The sequence below is a fragment of the Platalea leucorodia genome, assembly GCF_965183815.1.
Source record: "Platalea leucorodia genome assembly, chromosome: 6".
Lineage (NCBI taxonomy): Eukaryota > Metazoa > Chordata > Aves > Pelecaniformes > Threskiornithidae > Platalea > Platalea leucorodia.
The window spans coordinates 18,147,796-18,168,750 of NC_138828.1; the positions used below are offsets into that span (position 1 = coordinate 18,147,796).

Genomic DNA, 20,955 nt, shown 5'->3' on the forward strand with positions numbered 1-20,955 from the left:
ACAAGCAAAACACACCTAAAGAGCAAGTAGGATTCCCTGCTTCTTAGTTAAAAGGTGGTAATGATAGTTTTAAATCCAGAGACACAAACAGATGGAGAAAACCACAAAGTACATACTGACCAAGATTACAGACATACAACGTACTTAAAGAAATCTGGTTTTAGACAATTGTAATACAAGTCTTATTTAAAAATTGTACGGAATTAAGTAATTAAAAATTCCTAGAAATGTTGAAATAGATTGTTGGTTTTATACCCTCATAATTTTTTTTTCTTAAACAGTTTTTATATTTAAGCATAATTTACTTAACAAAAAAAAAAAAAAAAAAAAAACAAAACACACCCAGCCTTAAACATTTACTTCAACTTTTCATTTTTAACCTTATAACCTGGAGCCCAAAATTGGTATTTATGGTAAATGGACATTCTATGCCATAATATCACAACTCTTTATTTTAACACTTCCAGTTAATTTTGTTCATAACATTTTCTTTATGTTACTATGCATTATAGAAATTATTAGTGCTTGGGAATTTTTTTTTTTCTTTCCAGAAAACAAGCAGTAATTGAAGAATGAATAAAGGTTACTGGGAAAAACAGTTTGTTGTCTATTCACGTACTTCTCTCACGCTTATTATTCTATTGCATTTAAATAACAGTTTCTCAATATACTAGCATATTCAACGTGGCTATGTTCTAGCCTAAATATGTTCCAGTTATTCTTAAGCCTTAATTAAGGATGTACTCCAAGGACTTGAACTTGTATTTTAGATTTGCAAGTGAAACTTTAGGTGTGACTTGTGCTAAAGAAGTTAGACAAGTATCCCTGTAATGAAAGTACATACTGAGAATTCCAAAAGTGGAATTAATTTGCCAGTACTGTTTTCACCTTGAAATTACCGATACAAAACTCATAATTTCCCTCTAACTTAAAAAGATTTATGCTTGTTTGTTTAAAGTTTGGCAGAAAAGAAAACAAGTTACTAAACTGTCGTTCAATCTTGAACCATATAATGCACCATTTAAGAAAGCTAGTACTAAGAAAATATTTACTTTTTAAAATTATTTTTCAAATAAATGATGGGGTAGAACTGGACATTCAAACTAAATTCTATCACGTTGTTATAGCAAAGTTTAAAGTCACAAAAGAATTACCATGGTTTTTACTGCTCTAACAAAACACTAGTTCTCTGACATTTACCCATACTAAACACCGATACATTCATTTAACCTTTTTTATATTACTTTGTTTTTAAAAAAAAACCTGAAAAACCTTGTTTACCTTTAAATTTGACCATAAGACATTAATTCAAATCACCTGAGCATAGCTGAGCACAGCCCTATTCTCAAACACATTTAAAAACACCCTAAAAGTGCTTTACCTTGGTGCAGAGCTTCCCCAGGCTCCATGCTTGTCTGTCAGAATGTTGATAATTTTCTGTATTAGCTGAGTTGCAGTCACTTGGTCTCGGTACTTAGCTGCCATTATCAAATGATGACACATTTTTTCTTCTTCCCTTTTCTCTGCAGAATACTGGGCACACAGTGACTAGGAAGAAAATAAAGACTTTATTACTTTGTATTTTAATTATACCATCCAAAGGAACTTTGAAGCACTTCATAATTAATTACTTATACAAAACCCTTGAGAAATAAGAATTAACCCCATTTTACAGGTTTGAGAATTGAGGCATTGCACAGCTGCCCACAGTAAATCTGTCCAGAGAGCCAAGCAGAGGATCTTGGTTTGTCATGAATTCTTTAACCACACAGCATACACAGTCAAGATTTAGCAAATGCCAACACATTAGCGGCCTGACTGCATAATAAAACATATAGGCACAACCACTTTTATTTTATAACAAAGTAAGTGAATAGCATTATGAAAACAAAGAGGCAAGTTTCAGAATAATGAATGCTGGCTAGCTGACCACTCCATTCCTGTGACTCTCCACTAGATTTGGGTAGCCAGCTGTTTGCTGTTGTTTGTGTAAATATATAACTAAGGAGAAAATCTACATATCTTCATATAGACGGAAGACAAAATGCATAGGAAGACTGAATCCATCTTTACCAGATGGCTTCTTGAAGTTGAGCACATTTGCAGGCCAGCATGGGAAAGTTAATCATTTTCCTAGCTGTACCACACCTGTTGTATAAACATCTGTTTGCCGAGGTACTCACAACCAAATACTAGCAAATAAGAACTGAAAGTCACACCTACAAACAGAACATAAAGCTACAAAATATTCTTTGTTACAACATTTTCTTATCATTTTGGTTTTTGTCAATCTTCCGAAAATGTGTCTGTTAATACAGAACTCAAATAACGGGCACTAAGTTTCGATCATCCCCTCATCAAACCACAGTACGTGAAGACTCACAACAAACTCAAATATTGGTAGAAACAATAAAGGCTTTTCTCCACTTCAGCACTCCCTGTTTCTGATTTCAGTTTTCATCTGGCAATTCCACAGATCGCATATGCCAGACAAAGCATTTCAGCCTTTGTCAATGATTGGATTATTCTGTGATCTAGTTAGTAGAATGGACACAAATGTCTGCCTAACAACAAAAAAAATAGCTTTTTCTTTGTGAAGCACAGCTGATGCAGACAGTAGTACAATTATTTCTTAGAGCTTAGATAACAGCACAATATCATCATGCTTTCTATGTTTAAAACAGTAGCAATGTTTTTTCTATATAAATTCATCTATACATACAAGCATTAGAAAACTGCTGCAAATAAAAAAATAGGCAGGCTATGAATGTATTTATATATGCATATATACAAATATATATTTGTCAAAGTGAGAGAAAGATAGGAAGAATGTGGAAAAAACACAAGTAAAATAAAATTTGGGGTTGTGTAGATTTTCATAGACATTAGATAACAAAAGTGTACTAACAGATGAATAAATTTTAAAGAGCTATTTTAACAATTTTAATATATTTACAAATTTCCTCATAATTTTTCCCACACCTTAGAGCAATGCTCACCTGATAAACAGACATCCAGAAGGAGTGAAGAATGAGCAGCTGACTTTCCAAGTCAATGAGACATCAAAAATTGGCTTTTGTACTCTGACATGAAGCACTTTGCCACCCCTCTTCACAAAAATATAAGATGGCTAAATCATAACCAACACTAAACAAGATTTTTCTAGCTCTTTTTAAATACAGCTGTCTTTTCCAATACGTTAATCTATTTTGCACCCATGATGATTCCGAGTTCTTTTCAGCACTTTGTAAATGTTTCATAAGCTGTTATTTTTAAGTTGCCTGAAAAGGCAGAATTCTAAAAACAAGTGTATAAGGTAAGCTAAGTAGTAAAATGTTTAAAAGTGCTCTTTAATGGATCCTCCTTTACAATTTGAACAGCAACTTTTCATATCTGACATAAAATCCATAGATATAAATCACATTAGAGGGTTATTCTTTCCCCATTATCAATCTCTGTCTCTTTATGGAACATTAAAGTCACATTTGACCTTAAAACATGATAAAATGGAAATCAAACTAGAATGTTTTGTAAAAGATATAATGAACTTGTACCTCTTTAAAAAAAAGTCTCTTTATGATGTAATTTTCAATGCATCCTTCATTAAATACCAACAAAGATTTTCAAAGTGTAGCTGTGACATTCAAATGAAGGAACAAATGGTGTTTTATGGTCCTGACAACTTCCACGAAAACAGAATCAGCCTGTTACAAACCAGAAATGTATAGAACTCCACTTTTCAGCAAATTCAGCATTTAATATGAATAAAAATTTGCAATTACCCACCAAAACTGAGAGACTCTGACATGCAGCGATCCCATAAAATTATAACATCACTCCAGGAGGGACTCTTAACCGTAGCACACTCTTTACAATATATATTTTACAAACAAGAACAGAAAGAAGCCACAGTTCTGCCAAATATCTGGCATGTGTGTGTATAGTTACTAACATTAAGAAAGTTTTGCAAGAATAATCTTCTCTTTGATCATACAATTGACTCGTTCAGTGGTTCCTACCCACGATATAGGCCAAATATTCAGCCAAAAAGAAGCTATTTCTCACCCTCCCTCTCTCAAATAATTTTTAATACAGGGGTGAAAGAAGACTGGCTCCACCAAAAGAAATGGAAAGAGACCCGTGGCGAAGTAGCCCGTCACCACTAGACTGTTCTGAAAGCACTAAAAAGTCTCTGTTTCTCTACTGTATTTTTTCATTTTCCAGATGCCTTCAGGTTCACCTGATCCACTACTTCCAGAGATGCAATACCAGGATATAGTGTGGTACATGTTAATACTTCACACTAAATCGCGATCATTCCATTTATGCAAAATAAAAATTCAGCTTGATTTCTGTTTGTACACAAACTCAAAAATGTATTTTTACAGTTTTATTTCTTCTTTATCTCTTGCACTTGCAATATGCACCCTGTCATGCTTGAATATGGTTTTACAATTAGATATACGGTTGCATGCAAACAAATTTGTCAAACCTTCCTTCCACCAGTGCTTTGGCCTACAGGATTTTTGTTATCTGGTTGGGCAAGTGTGTAATGAAAGTATAATCACGAAAGTACTGCAGTCACAGTCATGATGAAAGAAAAAATGTTGAAAGGAGAAAAATGTATTTTCACATACACACTCCACAGGTTACCTACAAAAAGTCTTAAATTCAGTGGCGGTTAAAAGTTTTACAAAGGAGAAGTGTATTAAGCAGCATCCTTTGACACAGCACGGAGCAGAGGAAAGACCCTTGTTCTCTACCCCTTCATACAGGGTGGAACAGAAAACTCCTCTTTGCCATTATCGCAGAGCGGAACAGGGTTTTTTTCCTCTCTCCCGCTCCCTGCTTGGACAAGACTGCAGGCTATTTAAACATCTAGGTTATCTGAAGATTTATTTTTAAGGAACAGTAATTCTAAAGGAGCACAAGGTCATCCAAAAGGGAAGTTATAGATATGAAAATACAATACATTCTGTATGCAGGAGAGATTCCAGAAATACTATTCCAAAATACTGACGAGGTGAATTAGTCTATTCTGCCTGTCTATATTTCAGTGAAGAGGAGGGTTAATCTAGTGTTTTCAGAACTATTTTATCTTTGATCTTTATAAAAATGCCAAGTAAAAGATTTCCCCTGCATGGTACCATCTGCATGTGCACCTTTGCAGTCTGAAAATTACCATGTAACGCTTTCTACAAACTATGAAAAAGTTTAATAGCGTAGGGTTTTTAAAAGCAATATTGCACCTTTTTACTTTTATTCTTCAACTCGGAGATCACGGAACGCTTTTTCATATGCCAGTTCCTTTGTCTAATTTGGCTAAAAGCTACTTGCTTTGTGAACAACCTGTCTCAGAGGGTGCCATTTAAGAGGAAAAGTCATCCATAAGATAACGCGTAGTCTTGCCACTAATGCAAATTCCCTACAAATAAGGATATTTTAGTAAATGAAGGAGCTCCTCAATCCTCTGCTTTCACAGATATTTGCACTTGACCTCTGACCTGAGGTTTAAAGTCTGGACTAAAAATGCTACCCAGGGAAATCTTACAAAGACTCCTGAATAAGACTTAGAAAAATGAAAGCTTAAAACCTCAACAGCGAACAAAAGTCAACCAATGACAACGTCTGACAGCCACCGTCAATTCTGAAGTGATGCCTCTGTCATCCAACGACTCAAAGTATTGATTTCTCTCAGCATGAAAAAAGCTTAAGCCAATGAAATAGATATAGCATCATCCCCCCGATAATAGCCATCAAGGTTAACACCAGCAGAACACTTATCAAAGTATCTCTTCTATTTCTTCTTGTTTTAATGGACTGAACACAATGCAATGGCTTCTCATCTCTGCAACCTATAGTTTTCCAAACCTCATTTATCCACTTTTCCAGCCTTTTATCTGATTTGAAGATTAAAAAGAATCTGCATCTAAATCAACTGTTTGTAATACAAATGTGGAGGGGAGGAAAACAAAGAAGAAAAGAAGAAAAAAAGAAAAAAGTGGTTTTGTAGCCAGACATTCCTGGGAAAAAAAAAAGAAAAAAGAAAAAAGAAAAAACCAAAACATGCATTTAAAATCATAAGAGGGGGGAAAAAAAACCACAGTTGACATAGATCACACCAAACACAGACTGGTAAAACTATGGTCATGACCACAAAAAAACCTACCACAGTCAATTAGGGTTAGTGATTAGAGAGAAATGCAAGGATCTCAAGAGACATCTGGTTTTAATCTGTGCTGAGTCAACAGCTTTATTTTTTACCTTTAAGTCTCACAGTATTAAGTTTTAGTAAACCCAACTAAACACTAGGCAACAGCACTTTTACCGAGACTGCGTCTTTCAAATTAACCCAGTTTAGTAGAGTAGGTAAATGAGACAACCTAACAAGAGTTCAACCGGATATAAAAACAACTGACAGAATAAATAAATAGTAAAGAGTAGAGACAAATAACATCACATTTATTCTGCAGTATCCATTAGTACCATAGACTTTTTTTTTTTACCTTTGTCTTTGATACTTATCTGATTTATATTATTTGTGTTACAGTAGCACCCTTGGATCACAAAGACAAAGCTTTACACAAAAAAGTAAGAGCTCTTACTCCCTGCTAGAAACTGGGATTTGCTATATGTGCCCTACATTATTCCAGTATTCTAATTCTCTAAGCATCACTGCTAACCATTGGCATAAACAATATGCAGAGACAAATGTTCTTTTCGAAGCCAAGAAGCCAGTTCTTACTGTACATATGCCCAAATGCTTTGCCTGCAAAGCATGCACTAAGACTCTTCCCCCCCCCCCCCCCCCCCCCCCCCCCCCCCCCCCCCCCCTTTTGCAAAACCAGTTTGTGTCTGCAGTCCCTTCACACTGTTCTGGTTTTAAAACAGGCTAAGATCCTAAAAACATTACACTTGGGCATTAAATCTGAGATCCTTTGGGTCCACATCTTCCTAGTACAAGGCATTTTTCAAGCTAGAAATAATCAAAGTACCGTTCCACTATGCTCTAGAGCTCAGCACTTCTGCATAGGTGGCTCTGTGCTCTCAGATTAGACAGTAAGCAAAGAAGGAGCCAGGGATGATCTTTCAAGCCATTTCCCAACCACACTGCATCAACCTTGTGACATTCAACTGCTTCAACACCACGACGAAGATTAGTACCGTATTCACCAAAGAACTCCTAGTCCAATGCAACAAACAAATCGGATCCATGAAAAACTTCTGGAATTGACAAACTCACTTATTTTAAAAGGAACATCCACTCTGTCTGGCAAATGGGACGTATACTTACATAATCGAAGGATGCACTACACATGCTTAGCGAGGGCCAAATTAAGGTTGCAGTGCTCTGATTTTTCATAACTGTTGGGTACTTGGTTTTGGAATCTTTTCATATTGTCATTTCTATGCAACTTAAGTTTTAAAAAGGGGAAAAATACCTTTTAATCACATGAAAACATCTATATCAGACTCAAAGTGGGCCAATTACAAAGACTTCTATCACTTCAACCAAAGCAAAGGAGTATTCCATTGTTACCTTACCTGTAACCAGTAGTTAGTAGATGTGTGAGCAACTTGTTACTGCCAGAAGAGAAATGCAATATTTAGTTCCAGTCTCCAAAGGCGCAGTGGAGACTGGCCTAGGGACCTGTCCCAGTTCTACTTTCTATGCTCCCCAGCTTCTCTTTCTGTTCTTCTCTTATCTGCAGGCTCTTTCTCATCTTACCCACCAAAACCTCACCTTTTGTTCTTGCTGTTAGTACCTTACTCTAGCAATAGCATCAGGACACTTCCTCCCCTCTGTAGAGCATGAACATGAAGTGGAAGTAGGGGAAATAGTTATCATCCACTGCAATGTGGCACTGTCAGCTCGGGAAACATTTGCCAAGTTACTCTCGCTGTGGCTTTCGATCCACTCTTCAAGATCTTGTGAAAATCTTCGTATAACCAGGGGCCAGACGGCACATTTCCAATGAACCCCAACAAACTAAAGCTTTGAAATGTCCTCATTCACTAACTGTGACCACCACCTCTCCAACTGTCTTGTCCCACTGAGGACCTCTGTTACCTGTAAGGTACGCAGAAAGCAGTCCAGCAGCTTTGGCCCCAGCAGCCTCCCTAGGATTCAGATTTCCAGACACCCTACTGCCAGCATAGTTCTTTTATAACTTACAGCACCAAGGCTTGGCACAGGAGTGACGCTTGAACAGATTGAGAGTCACATGCAGTTCAGACAGCACAGATAAACCTTAAAGTAAGGTTTTAAGAGCAGGTAACACACACTATTGAGTATTTTTGAACAATGCAACTTACCAATTAAGAGGCCCTTAAAGGTACTACATAAACAGCAATTTTTCACAAGTTTTGTGTCAGATGAATTCTGCATCCTTTTTCATAATAGGGGCAAAAGGTACGTTTCTGACAGTGGGGAAATAAGAATACCTCAAAACATGGAAAAAATGGATATTCTCAATGAAATAAAATGAAGTAATATCTTTGAACGTTTTAATTTGGAAACATTTTGCCAACCTTCTTTTCCAAACCACCAAAAAAAAAAAAATCTAAACCTTAAAGTAATTCAACCTCCAAGAGGACAAAGAATGGAAAAATTTAGCCAGAATGATTCAGATGATAAGCAGATAAACCAAAAGATAATTTGTAACCTTATTACAAAATACCTTGTACCACTTTAATCTATAAATGTGGCTTCAGCCTCTGGCTATAACAAAGTGAAAGGCATCTGCATGAGTTAAAATTCTTTAATTTCTACAGCTGTAAAAGACACACCTATAAATATTTAGGTATATTAGTATTTAATACATGACTTGTGTTAACTATCTCAACACCTACCTTACAGAAATATGTATTCCTGTATAGGACTCATTTTTATTATCATGTAAGAACTCGCACTCATATTATATGTAGAATACAATGCAAAGATAATCAACATACCTCTGTTGATTTTGTTATTTATTGTTTGATATTCCTGCTACATCACACTCACTAAATCTCCATATAAATTTGCAAAACACATGCAACGCAAATTCATTTCCAGCCAAAATCTCTGCATAAACAGTTCCCAAGATTATGTAAAGTTCCAGATTTCCAAAAGACGGAAAGATTACCCCCTTGAGATATCCCTGCAGCCTGGGGTCTGTGTTTCTGTTTCTATTTTCTACATAGTTCCCCTCAAGCACTTTTCAGCTTTCCCTGTTTAGTGTCTTGGTTGGAGAACACAACTGTGATTTTACTCCAGGAGCTTCAGAATGTATCAAAATATACCAACTCATGAACACAGAACAGAGAAATCACATTAATTTGAGATAACAAGACATTTAGGCATAATAGTTTCCTATCTTGCCATGCCTGGTTGCATGCCAATGACAAGCGCATCTCTAATAAGCTTCAGTACTTTGGATACTAAGTTGGTTTCAGACCTGACTGGACTCCTTAAAACGTCACTTGTGACACTTAATGGAAAAAAAAAGTTCGCCTTTCTATAACTTTGTTCTGTACTCTGGTAACAGAATCAAAGGCGTGTTTTGAAAGCATTGTACTCTGTATAGTATTCCAGTAGTCACTAGGCATTAAGAACAAAGGGAAAAATACCATCAGCCCACAATAAAATCAATGTATACACAGGGATACATAATGGTAATTAAGGTAGATGTAGGAACAAATCACCTATCATTCTGCACCAGCAACAGAAGGAGCTTTAAAAGTGTTCTGTGCTGTATTTGGCAAATCTTTTGTGAAACCTCAGCTATGAAACATTCAGGCACGAACATGAACTCACAACCCAAAATGTAAGCCATCTGTCCTTCACCAGCTTCTATCACGCTTGCTCCAAGAACTAATTTAGTGGACTTGATCTCTGACAGTTCAGGACCTTTTCAGCCTCTCAGAGTGGAGAACGATCACCTTGACTGGCACATATCCTGGAGCAACACTGCTAAATAGGACAAACGTGTTTGCTGGCAAAGCATTTCCTTCTCACGCACAGAAAAAACCCTTTAGTTTCTGCCATTAAGTCCTTGCACCTTCATCTGTATCTGCAGAAACATTTTAATTCCTTGTTAATGAAAAGCATTAAGGGCTTCTTTTTTTGTTAGGGGAATTTCAAATCACTGTCAGAGAATCTGTGAAAAAAAGTATTACATGGGATTTTATTTAAGTCTATTCAAAAATAACATGCCCAGTGCTGCTGATTCACAAGTTTCTAACTTACACTCCAAACTTGCTCTTAACCTTATGGTAAGCTAAGACTCTTGAGAGGCTTATTCTTTGGAGGACCAAGTATTATAAAAGCAGGATATTTTGATTAAGATGATGATGAAATAGCAAAGATTAAAAAAAAATCCAGAAGCAAATGGGAAGGATTATTAAAATATGGCCTCTTACAGCAGTTATTCTTTAAAATCATTCCTAGCCACTTATTTTGGAAATATGTTAAACAGTCACAATCCCAGCTTTAGCTTAACCTCTGCCTTAACTTAAAGCCGCCTGTCAGAATTCCTATAGCATCACACTATGAAAAGCAAATTATTTTAACTTCATTTTTCCCCTCTCCTTTTTTCAGTAGTCTATGTTTTGTATTTCATTCCAACTACCGTACGAGGCTTTTTCCTTTGTGATTGGTTCTCATGCATTTATGTAACACAATTTTGGAATTTCAGAACAGTATGAGATAGGTATGAATAGGTTTGGGTGTTAATTAACATTTTTTATGCAGAAAAACTTCTACCACCCTTGAAATGTTGACATTTGGCTCTAAAAATTGTTGGGGGAGGATAATTTAATTTCTTTTTAAAACTGTGTGATTTTATTATGCAAATAATGACAGCATTTGAAACATTCTGACTATGCAAAGTGTGAGAAGACAACAGACTCTGCTTTAATTTACAGCAGTCTAACTTAAAAACACTCATTCATGCAACTCTAGAGCCTTATACTGAGCGATATGGAACAATGACTAAAAATACTCCATAACAATTACTTTAAAATTTATATTTTCTTGCTCACTTGGTTTAAATGAAAAGACTGCAATGACGCAAGAGTCAGTATTGCAGCTACCACAGATGCTACCTTCAGAGAAATGAAGTACTATGTAGCACCAAGCAGTTTCTGCTGGACTCATCCTTTATGTTGTCAACATTGGGAAAAAAAAAAAAAAAGATAACAGAAAAAAGAATACTGCATAAACATATTCATTTACATAAGAAGAATATATAAGATCCGTTTCATGAGTTTCCTGTTTATTTCTCATTTCAAAATTAAATACGAGAACCTGTGAAACCTCCTATTCCAAGGCTCTGATGTTTTTCTCAAGTTTTATTTTTGGCTTTGTTCCAGTTCATTGTGCAAGGTTTTTCCGTCTGGTTGTTTTTGTTGGTTTTTTCAAATGGTATGAGGGCGTTTTCATACTACCCCTCAATAACAGTTAGCATTTGTTACAAACAGCTGAACTCACAGCCGTTGGTGTAACGGCACAAAAGAGATTAGACAGTATAACTGCACAAATCCTGCTTAACTAGATTTCACTAACTGACTTTAATTCAGTGTAAAATAACAAATTCAATACTTGGAGCTTGTTATATTTAGAGCACAATAGCCATGCAGGATAAAAAAGCAACACAAATCCTGTGGAATTTTAAAACAAGAATCTGGGATTTGATGTGAATTACAGTTCACTCGTTAACATTATAGCTATCGAAAAAGAGTACAGCAACTAATCAAAATCACCAGTTTCCACCAAGCATGCACAAAAATGAAACAAACTACTGAAATGATATAAAACATTATATAAAACACATGTAAGTAACAGTTATTGGACTTACCAAAGCGCCGTGTAACATTTCTCACACACTTTAACAGCTTCAGTTACACTCTAGCCAATAATCTACCTCTGTCTACTTCTAATATTCCAAATTTCTGAGTAGCTTCAAACAACTGCCATTCAAAAATAACCTGAGAAACATTCCTCCCTCCTCTGCTGCCAACCATATGAAACTGCCTTGCAAAACAGTGTTGGTCCAACGCCAAGACGGGTGATGCTGGCTTCAAGGCTATCAACAACTGCTTAGAAATGAGATATTTGGGGTTTCTAACAGGTGGTGTAGGAAAAAATAAGCAACAATATTTCAGAAGTAATAATATCTCACTTTTTCTTCTGTAAATGTTTAACACATTCAGGACTAACAGTAGGATAATTTAGAGATGTCTGTAGGTGGCATAAGGTCCTCCCAGGGCTGAGGGCCAGCACAGAGCCAGCACAGCTGAGGATGACCCTGTCCTGCTGGTGGTAGCGGAGAGAGGCTGCCCCTCAGCCCGGCCAGAGGCCGGGACCAACCCCCCGTCCTAGCGATGCCCACCACTTTGCTGTGGACTCCCTGATCCCTCCCAGAGCCCCAGCCATGGGGCAAGCAGGCCTCCTAGCCTCAGGCTGGCCCTGCCCTATTGTGGGGGTCTGTGCTGGCCTTGGCCACCCTCCTCCAGGGCTGCCATGCTCTTCTCATGGTGGGTGACAGGTTGGAGATGCTTGGTGAGGTCCTGCCCAGGGGGCTGTGGTACTGCAGTGGGTGCCCAACTTAGCCCCTGCGGGGCACTGCCGGCTCTCGTGGCTGTAAGTCTCTGGTCGCAAGTTATGACAAAATTTGTTTCACAATTGCCACATGTTCTCTGTAGTATAGTAACACATCCGATAACTAAGCATTTTGCTTGCTTTGTCTGTCACCTCCCTTAAATATCTGTGAGGCAAGAATTGGCATCGGTCACAAAAGATGGAATCTCAAATTGCTCTAAGGACAATACACAATTCAGGGTAGTCTGATGAGATTTAAATCCCAGGTTTCCGCAAGGACAGGCGGGGAGAAGGATGGAATAAGCATGAACATCTCAAAATCCATTATGCCATAACCTTGGCATTACTACTTAGACCCAGAATTTGTTCCAACAAATTTTTGACAAAAACAGCAGTATCTTGGCACTAGGGCACAAAGAAGAAAAAAAAAAAAGTACTTGCACTGCTCACCATTATAGTCACTATCATCACCTTCCAAGCCCTACTTCCAAGAGAGATCTAAATCTTTTCTTTTAAGATAGCAAGAAATCTTTGAAGATGCATTTTCTAAAAAGTGAATTAACAACAGGGACCTAGAAATGTAATCAGGAAAAAGGTAGGAGGGAGGAGTGGTGAGGAAAGTATCAGGAAACTTTATCTACTTCCTTGTGTGAAACACAACAGTGAGGACGATTTGGTTTTCTGAATGGGAAGACTTTTTAAGGATTGACTATGCCACTTCCAGTAGGACTTCAGATTAACAGTGAAATCCAGAGGGCTCTAAGTCACTTGGCACCATCCTCGACACAGTGATCATCTGAAGAGCAACTTAACTGCCTGATAGATCTTCCTTTTCATGATCTAAGACCATCTCAAAGGGATTGGCTCAGTTTTCTCCTATTTAGGTCAAAGAGAAAAATCAGTAGGTGGACTCACTCTGTAAACATTTCTATAAAAGAATCAGATGAAGTGGGAAGAAAACGATTCAAAAAAAAATCTATTATAGCGATTCCCATTTAAAAGTTAATACAGGAAAGGCAAGATGAACACCTGGACTGCCCCTCCTATCTCACTGTTTTGCAATGTGAAAGGACCTTTCAGTTCCTGTAAAGACTTCCGATTAGTACAGTCTTGTTCCCTTTCCTGGAAAGCTGTATAGGTCTACTCAGAAATAAAAGGCTACCTCTATAAAAGATTAACAGGAATGTCACCCTTTGCGGGGTGTGGCTTTACAGTTTGCCACGATTTCCCTCCCTGGATCCCAGACAGTCTTCAAGCCCCACCTAGTACAAAATAAAGATCATTTTAGCAATTTAATTGTAAAATCCTTATTTAAACAATTACTGTCTCTTTTCAACCATTGTTCATGAAGGTATTTATTTCAGCACAGTAACTATATTTTGTATTCAGAAGAGAGCATTCTCAATGAAAGGCTCAAGCTTTCACTGGAATGAGAAATACCAATCCAGGATAAGCTATTACACTAGATGCAATATTTTGCACAACTTCTGCCTCAATAATATTCCAATAAATGAAAGATAAAAATACTCTATGTGACTAAGAAATATAGGTAACATTGAAAAAACTTAACTGTAAATGCCTTCAGGCTCTACCGATGAACTTTTCTAAACATCTCAGTATCTTAAGGCATATGTTTTAATGTTTTACTTCCCACATTACCCCCAAGTTGATTTTCATAAGCCACCTTCATGATCCTCAGAAAATAAACCTGCATGAATCAAACTTTGTCATGCCTAGATGAGGAGACTGCGTTAACTACAAGATGAGACTATGCATACTACGATTTGAGTACAAACAAGCTAATGACAAGTGTATCTATAGCTTACATAATCAAGAAGCCATAGGTCAAGAGAAGTAAGTACTCAAACTATGGACTAGATTTGCAGTGCAGACTTCTATAGGGCAGGTATGCTACGGCTTTTAGGAACAGCCAAACCTGTTTTGGGATTGCAAATAAACCTAACATGAAGATACTTGCTCTCCCTTGCTTTTACAGAAATATCAGTGTGCAAGTGCTTGGATAAATCCTCCAGATACAAAGTGGGCTTTACTTTTCCAAAGCTGATAGGGGTCAGAGTTTTAAAAATAAAATCTTTTGGAGAATATACACATAACTACATTCAGCTACAGACAGTAGTTTAATGGGTCAGTAAAAGAAAGCATATTGCAGGTACACAAACTTGTACGTGGTATGTTTTCGTACACAAGCTGGCTTCATAGAGTCACTTCTACATTTTCATTTCAAGCATCAGCCATTATTAAAAAAAATTGAAATTTTAACAAGTAAGACAAACACTAATATCCTAATACCTGTACGCACCAGTCTACCCTGGTAACTTCAGAACTGCAGAGGTTTCACATGAAATCCAGCTATAGTCAAGTGGGGTGGGCTTTAACCCAACAGCTTGAACTCAGGTCAGTCATATGCAGTATTTGCAACTCAGGCGCTTTTGCCAGGGAAAGTCAAATGAGAAAACAAACATGCAGAAACAGAACTAGAATATAGGGAAATATTTTACAGTTGTGTGACCTCTTTCTTCAATTCCTGTTATCAACAAGCTTCTCACATAAAAACAATACTTTTGAAAAGGAAATTGCATTTGAAAGAATATCCAAGACCACTGCCAAAAGGCTGTCAAATACATCTGGGCTACAAATGACAATATGTTGGATCAAAAGTTAACACCCATTTAGCAATCAGATGCATATTTCATCCTTCATGAAGGCCTGAAAAGAACAGTTCACTTTATTCTGGATGCAGGTATCAAAGCAGATCTCACAAAGCAACATAGGCGCATCATCTAAGGATCTTTTTCACATTAAGAATCCTATTAGAAGGAAAACACTAAAAGGTAATTGAATTTCCCTCAGTTATCTTCATCTCTGTCAGCTCCTGCTACAATAACTTACTCTCCAGAGCACAGATAACTCAATTCTGTCCAGCAAGCATATGTTATGAATCTCCAAAGCAAACTTGTCTAAATCATTCTGGTCTTCTATCAAGGTTGGCTGTGGATATGAACTCTGACAGAAAGCAAACAAATTTATTTTTATCTTTTCAATAATTCACTTCCCTGTGCCTTGATGGAAGAATCTAAAGACGTAAATGTTTCCACTAATTCCGGAATTATAAAGACTGGTTGAAAATATTTTACCTGGATGTTAATGCTATTATAAACTGTTTGATTCACTATTCTGTTTTAGCAGAAACAAAAGAAGAGTGTTACAGCAGTTTCAGGTTCCTGTAGGTATACAAAAACTAAACCTATCATCTCATGCTGTAATTGCCTTCTTTTTTAGAGTGGTTTTGACATTTATATTTTCACCTTCAGTGGAAATGCTAACTGTACAAATAATAACAACAGAAGTATACTCTAACTTTTTATTTTATCAAACCTCTTGAAACATCAGGAAGTACAAATTCTCCACTCGTATGAGCAAACTACTTTGATTTTAAAAGTCACATTTTAGGAAGATATAATGATTATCTAGATGAACATCACAAAAGAAAAGCAAAACAAAGCATCCAAAGGAAGGGTAAATGACAAGAATCAGAAAAGCTACTTCCAGAAGATGAGAGAAAATGCTAGATACGGTTCTGGTCAAACTAACATTAACCATACAATTCCTCTCAGTTTGTGATTGTTTCAGGCTGTTCAACATATATGTAAAAAAAAAAGTCTGAAGAATGAGTGAATAATGAAGTGACAAAGTTCGTTGCTGATACTAAGCTATTCAGAGTTGTATAATCACGAAGGAGCTGTGAGGAACTGGAGGGGGAGCTTGGAAGACCAAGTCATTGTGATAATAAAACAGCACAGGAACTTCAGTGTAGATAAAAGAAATGTAGGAAAGAATCTAATTTTAGTTATAAAATGATGGACTCTGAGTTCACCTTTATCGTCACTCCTTTTTGCCATAATGAGCTGGTATTATCAATGACAGTTCTATGAAAACATCAGCTCGGTACAGGATAATCAACAAGCACACAGGAATCAAATAAAGAACTAGGAACCACTGTGAAGAGAACAACACAGAAAACATTGTGTATTTATAAATTCCAGGTGTCCACATCTGGAATGCTGGGTGCACGTTTGGGTCTTCCATCAGAAAATATGGTAGAACTGAGAAACATTATGGAAGGATTCAGAACTGGAATCACTGCCATAAAAGAAATAACTATGTAACAGTAGAATTTTTCAAGGTGGGGGGAAAAAAGACAACTCAGGAGGGACAGGAGAATTCTGTAAAATCATATGATATAAAGGACCCTTTCTAGGTGAGTTTGCGTGAACGGGTTATATAGATTCAACATTAGATGGAGAGAGTCACCAGGAAAAAGCAGGCCAAAGAGATGGAGAGTGCATGCTGAGAAGGTCATGTGTGAAAGTTTCCCAAGAGCCAGTAAACTCTAGGGACTGGCAGTCTTGTTGAACCTGCAAAATATCATCAATTCAGAATACCACAGGTCTGCTGAATCTGTACACCACCACTAGCATACGCTAGTACCGGCAGGGGGATGTATGACTCGGACAACATCCAAGAGAGTGGCGGCTAGTCTACACAAACAAGGAATACAGGACTGTACATATACCCCCATGAAGCAGAGGACCTTCTGCAGGACTTTCTGAAGCTATTGGAACGCCAGTAAAACCCTTCATTACACTTGTTGGAGTATACAGTGGGAGTCAGACTCCCAACTATAAGCTCCAACTGTAAGTGTGTAAGTGATGACATTGCGTGTGGTTATCAGCTATTAAGAGTAACAGCTTTATTCTATTAATTACAACAGTATAATGAACAGAAGGTGTTCTAAGAAATACTGGTTGTGATCCATCTCTCCTCCCCAACCTGACTCGCTACCAGGGAACAGGCATTTTACAACACAAGAATGAAATTAAGATGCCAGTACAATTTGCAATTAACTCAGTGAAACTTTTAGCGAAAGCCTATGTGGATTCAAAGTTTTGCAGGGCAAATGGAGGAATAATCCTGAAGGGGTACTAAGCACATGGCCATCATTTCTGGCAAGCAAGAATCAGAATTCCCTGAACTTCAAACTGCAGAAGGCTGAGAGTGTATTCTGGGAAAGTGTTACTATTGTTTGCCTTTTTAATAAACTCTTCCTTAAGTATCCACAGTTTAAGATACGATAACAGGCTTGATAATGGACTTATCAATGTGATTAGTCTTGCTCATCCATGTTCCGCTAGGAATCAACCTTCCAAGAACAGACACAGAGTAGAACTACCACGATGACCTAGAGTATGCAGACACCACCTTAGAAGAAAAAAAAATAGAAAAATAAAAGTCATTTAGCTTAGCGAAATGAAGTGAGGAGATGTGATAAATAATAGATTAGAAAAGAAAAAAACAAAAAACAAAAAACAACAACCCAGTGAAGCCAAAAGACGATAGTCACATAACAAGAAAGAAATATACGCTGAACACAAATAAAAATAAATTAGAAAAAGTTTATATTTGACCAGAACATTTAAGTCCAACCTACCAGTTGGAATAGTGTGAGAAAACACACCTTCAGGTATTCAGACCCCGAAGATCTTTCTGACCTTGTCAGCACCAATCTCAGAATTGTTTTAACATAATGTCTTTCTCATTTAGATCAAACTAACCTATAATAAAGCACATAGGAGAGATGTGTACTGTCACCAGTGTTTTTTCTTCAAAGCTGAACAATTCCTAACACTGTTGTTAAAAAGGTACCTAAGTAATGCAAGCTATCTCTGGACAGGAATTTTAGAAGAAAATCTCCAATCAAGCACAATAGGATATTTGCTTTGTTAATGCTAGAAATTTACACTCTTCGTACACTGTATTACTTCAGTCAAGAGTATTTTAGAATCGCTGCCTGGCATGAGCGACCATAAAAGTCAGTACGTGAATAATAAACAAGGTAAACACTACTGATTTATTTTTCATGAATTGGTGAGAAAAACAACATTTCTGACGGGAACACCTAATTTGAAGCAAGGAATTTCTTAGCTAGCTAGCTCAGTTTTCGTATTAGGAGCATAAAAAGATGCAGCAAAACATGGAAAATGTTTTTATAGACAACACAAAAACTGTATTAAAAGATACAATATTAGGGGTTCAACAGAAACGTGTGCCATCCATCAAAAGGCTTTTTAAAAGACCAAAAAAAGCTGGAACGGTTAAACTGCAGAGAAAGGCGGCTGTAAGAAAATGGCATTCTTCAAGCAGTCTGTTCAAAGAAGGAAAACAGAAAAATATGTCAACTGTGGTATGTTAGTTTTAAAAACAGAATGAAGCAGGCCAAAAGAGTTTGAGGAACACTTGCATAAAGGCATAAAAGGCAGTAATAAATTATTTTTCAAACAAATCAGGAGCAGTAAGCCCGTTAAGGTATCTCTGTAGAGCTAATAGAAGATCAAAGGATAAAAAGAGCTCTTGGAACACAAGACCACCACAGAGAAGTGCTAGCAGAGAAGTTATAAAAAAAAAAACTGACAAGTGACCAACTGCTAGGACCAGACGGTATTCACTCAGGTGATCTAGAAGAACTCGGGGATGAACGCAGCTGAGCCATTAGCTACAGTGTTCTTGTTCAAACCGCCTCAGTGCCAGAAGAATGAAATATGCCAAATGGACTCTGGAGGACAGCAGGGAACTACATGGCAATACGTCTGAAATTTTATAGAGGTAAATTGGTAGCTGTGTTTAAAGCAAAAAGCAAACAATGGAATAAACACACTGGCAAGAGTCATCATTGCTTTTGTAAAGCAAAGTCATGGTTCATTAGATTTCTTTCAACAAGCCACTAGAGACACAGACAAGAAAGATCCAGTTCATAAAGTCCACTGTTTGAACACCAAAAAGATATTCAAAGAAAGGCAGGATGCGGTAGGGCATATAGCAACATCCTTACGTTGATAAAAATTGGTAAAAACAAAGGAAACAGGTTTAAGGAAAAGAATAGCTACTCTTAAAAGTGGAGGGAAATCATCAATTGAATCCCACTGTGCTATTAAATGTATTTAGAAAGGACTGGATACTGGAAGAGATGTCAAATTTTGCTGATAGCTCTGAGTAATTCAAGGTAGTATAAACAACAATCAAACATGAGAAATGCTAATACAGCGACTGGGAGATAAAACAATAGGTGACAGTCATATAGAGAACTGCAAATCTTCGTCCAATTGTGGTCCCTGCCACCTGGGTGGAACCAAGGAAGCACCCCTATATCATTGCATTGTTCTTACGCTTGTCCCTAGGCATGTACTATTCAACTCTGTTAGAAACAGAATACCGAGCTTGATGGACTTTTGGTCTAACCCAGTACAGATGCTCTTGAGGGTCAGCAAACTATTCATCTGCGAAACAAAAGAACAACATTATTAATGCAGATGAATAAACAAAAGCATGGAATTTCCAAGTGGATTGTGTTAACATCCTAAATGATTTTGGATTCTGAATGCTCTAAACAAAGTTCAAGTTATTCAAGTTTCCTGCCAAATTGTTTCCTATTCCAGAAAACTGGCAGAACCTGTGCTCTATAACACCCTAATAACTCAAGCTATTTTCATCCCAGTATTTGAGCAATTCCCATCACAAGTCAGTATTCACAAAGAATTATCTGCAACAAGTGGAACTTACCTATATAAATCCTGCACATATTAATATAAGACCAGACATTCATATTTCTGTACTATTTTTCCCTAACACATGAAACACAAGTAACTCATTAAAGTCATTGCTGTGGAAGAGATATTCCACAGTACAGATTACTATATTTTACTCACTTCTTACTGTGCATAATTTTACTTTAGGAGTTATTCTTTCAAAGAAGTAACAAGTTTGAAACTTAGAATTAGTAATTAAAAAAGAATAAAAAGAAATCAATCCTAATAAAGTACTGTTTAGACAGTACCTTATGTTGATCAATCTTGTAAGCATGCATTGATTGTTATTCTGGATTTTGTGTGGTACTTAGCTAGCTAGTGAGTGAGAAATAAATAAAAAAAAACCCCAAACACACACAAAAACCAAACCACACTATCAGCTTTACGATTACAGATTTCACACACCAAAAAAAGTTAAGATGCACTGCCACAGCAAAAGATAAGTTCAAAAAGGAATGTTTTTTCCCAGTGTAGCAGAAGATAGATCACAGCAGAAGCATACAATGCTGCTCTCCCCTCTCATGCCTATGCTGTTTCAATTCAGCCATTAAAGTAGCAGGGCAAAATTACAAAACATAAGTGGTTACAGGAACCGAGTCTTTGGCTTCTTCTGGCAGAGGATTTTTTAGGTTTCCAGGGTCTACCAACGCTAAAATAACAAGAATTCCAGAGCATGTTCTGCTAAGATTTCCAGAGCCGTGGAGAGTAGAT

The 20,955-nt window shown here is 37.0% G+C and overlaps 1 protein-coding gene across 1 annotated transcript in view; it reads right to left on the bottom strand.

The window, feature by feature from the left end:
- Positions 1 to 20,955, bottom strand: part of LRBA (LPS responsive beige-like anchor protein) — a 416,862-nt gene that overhangs the window by 242,389 nt on the left and 153,518 nt on the right. The window contains exon 36 of the mRNA XM_082315661.1: positions 1,382 to 1,548. Coding sequence (XP_082171787.1) covers positions 1,382 to 1,548 — 167 coding nt within the window. The remainder of the gene's footprint in view (positions 1 to 1,381; positions 1,549 to 20,955) is intronic.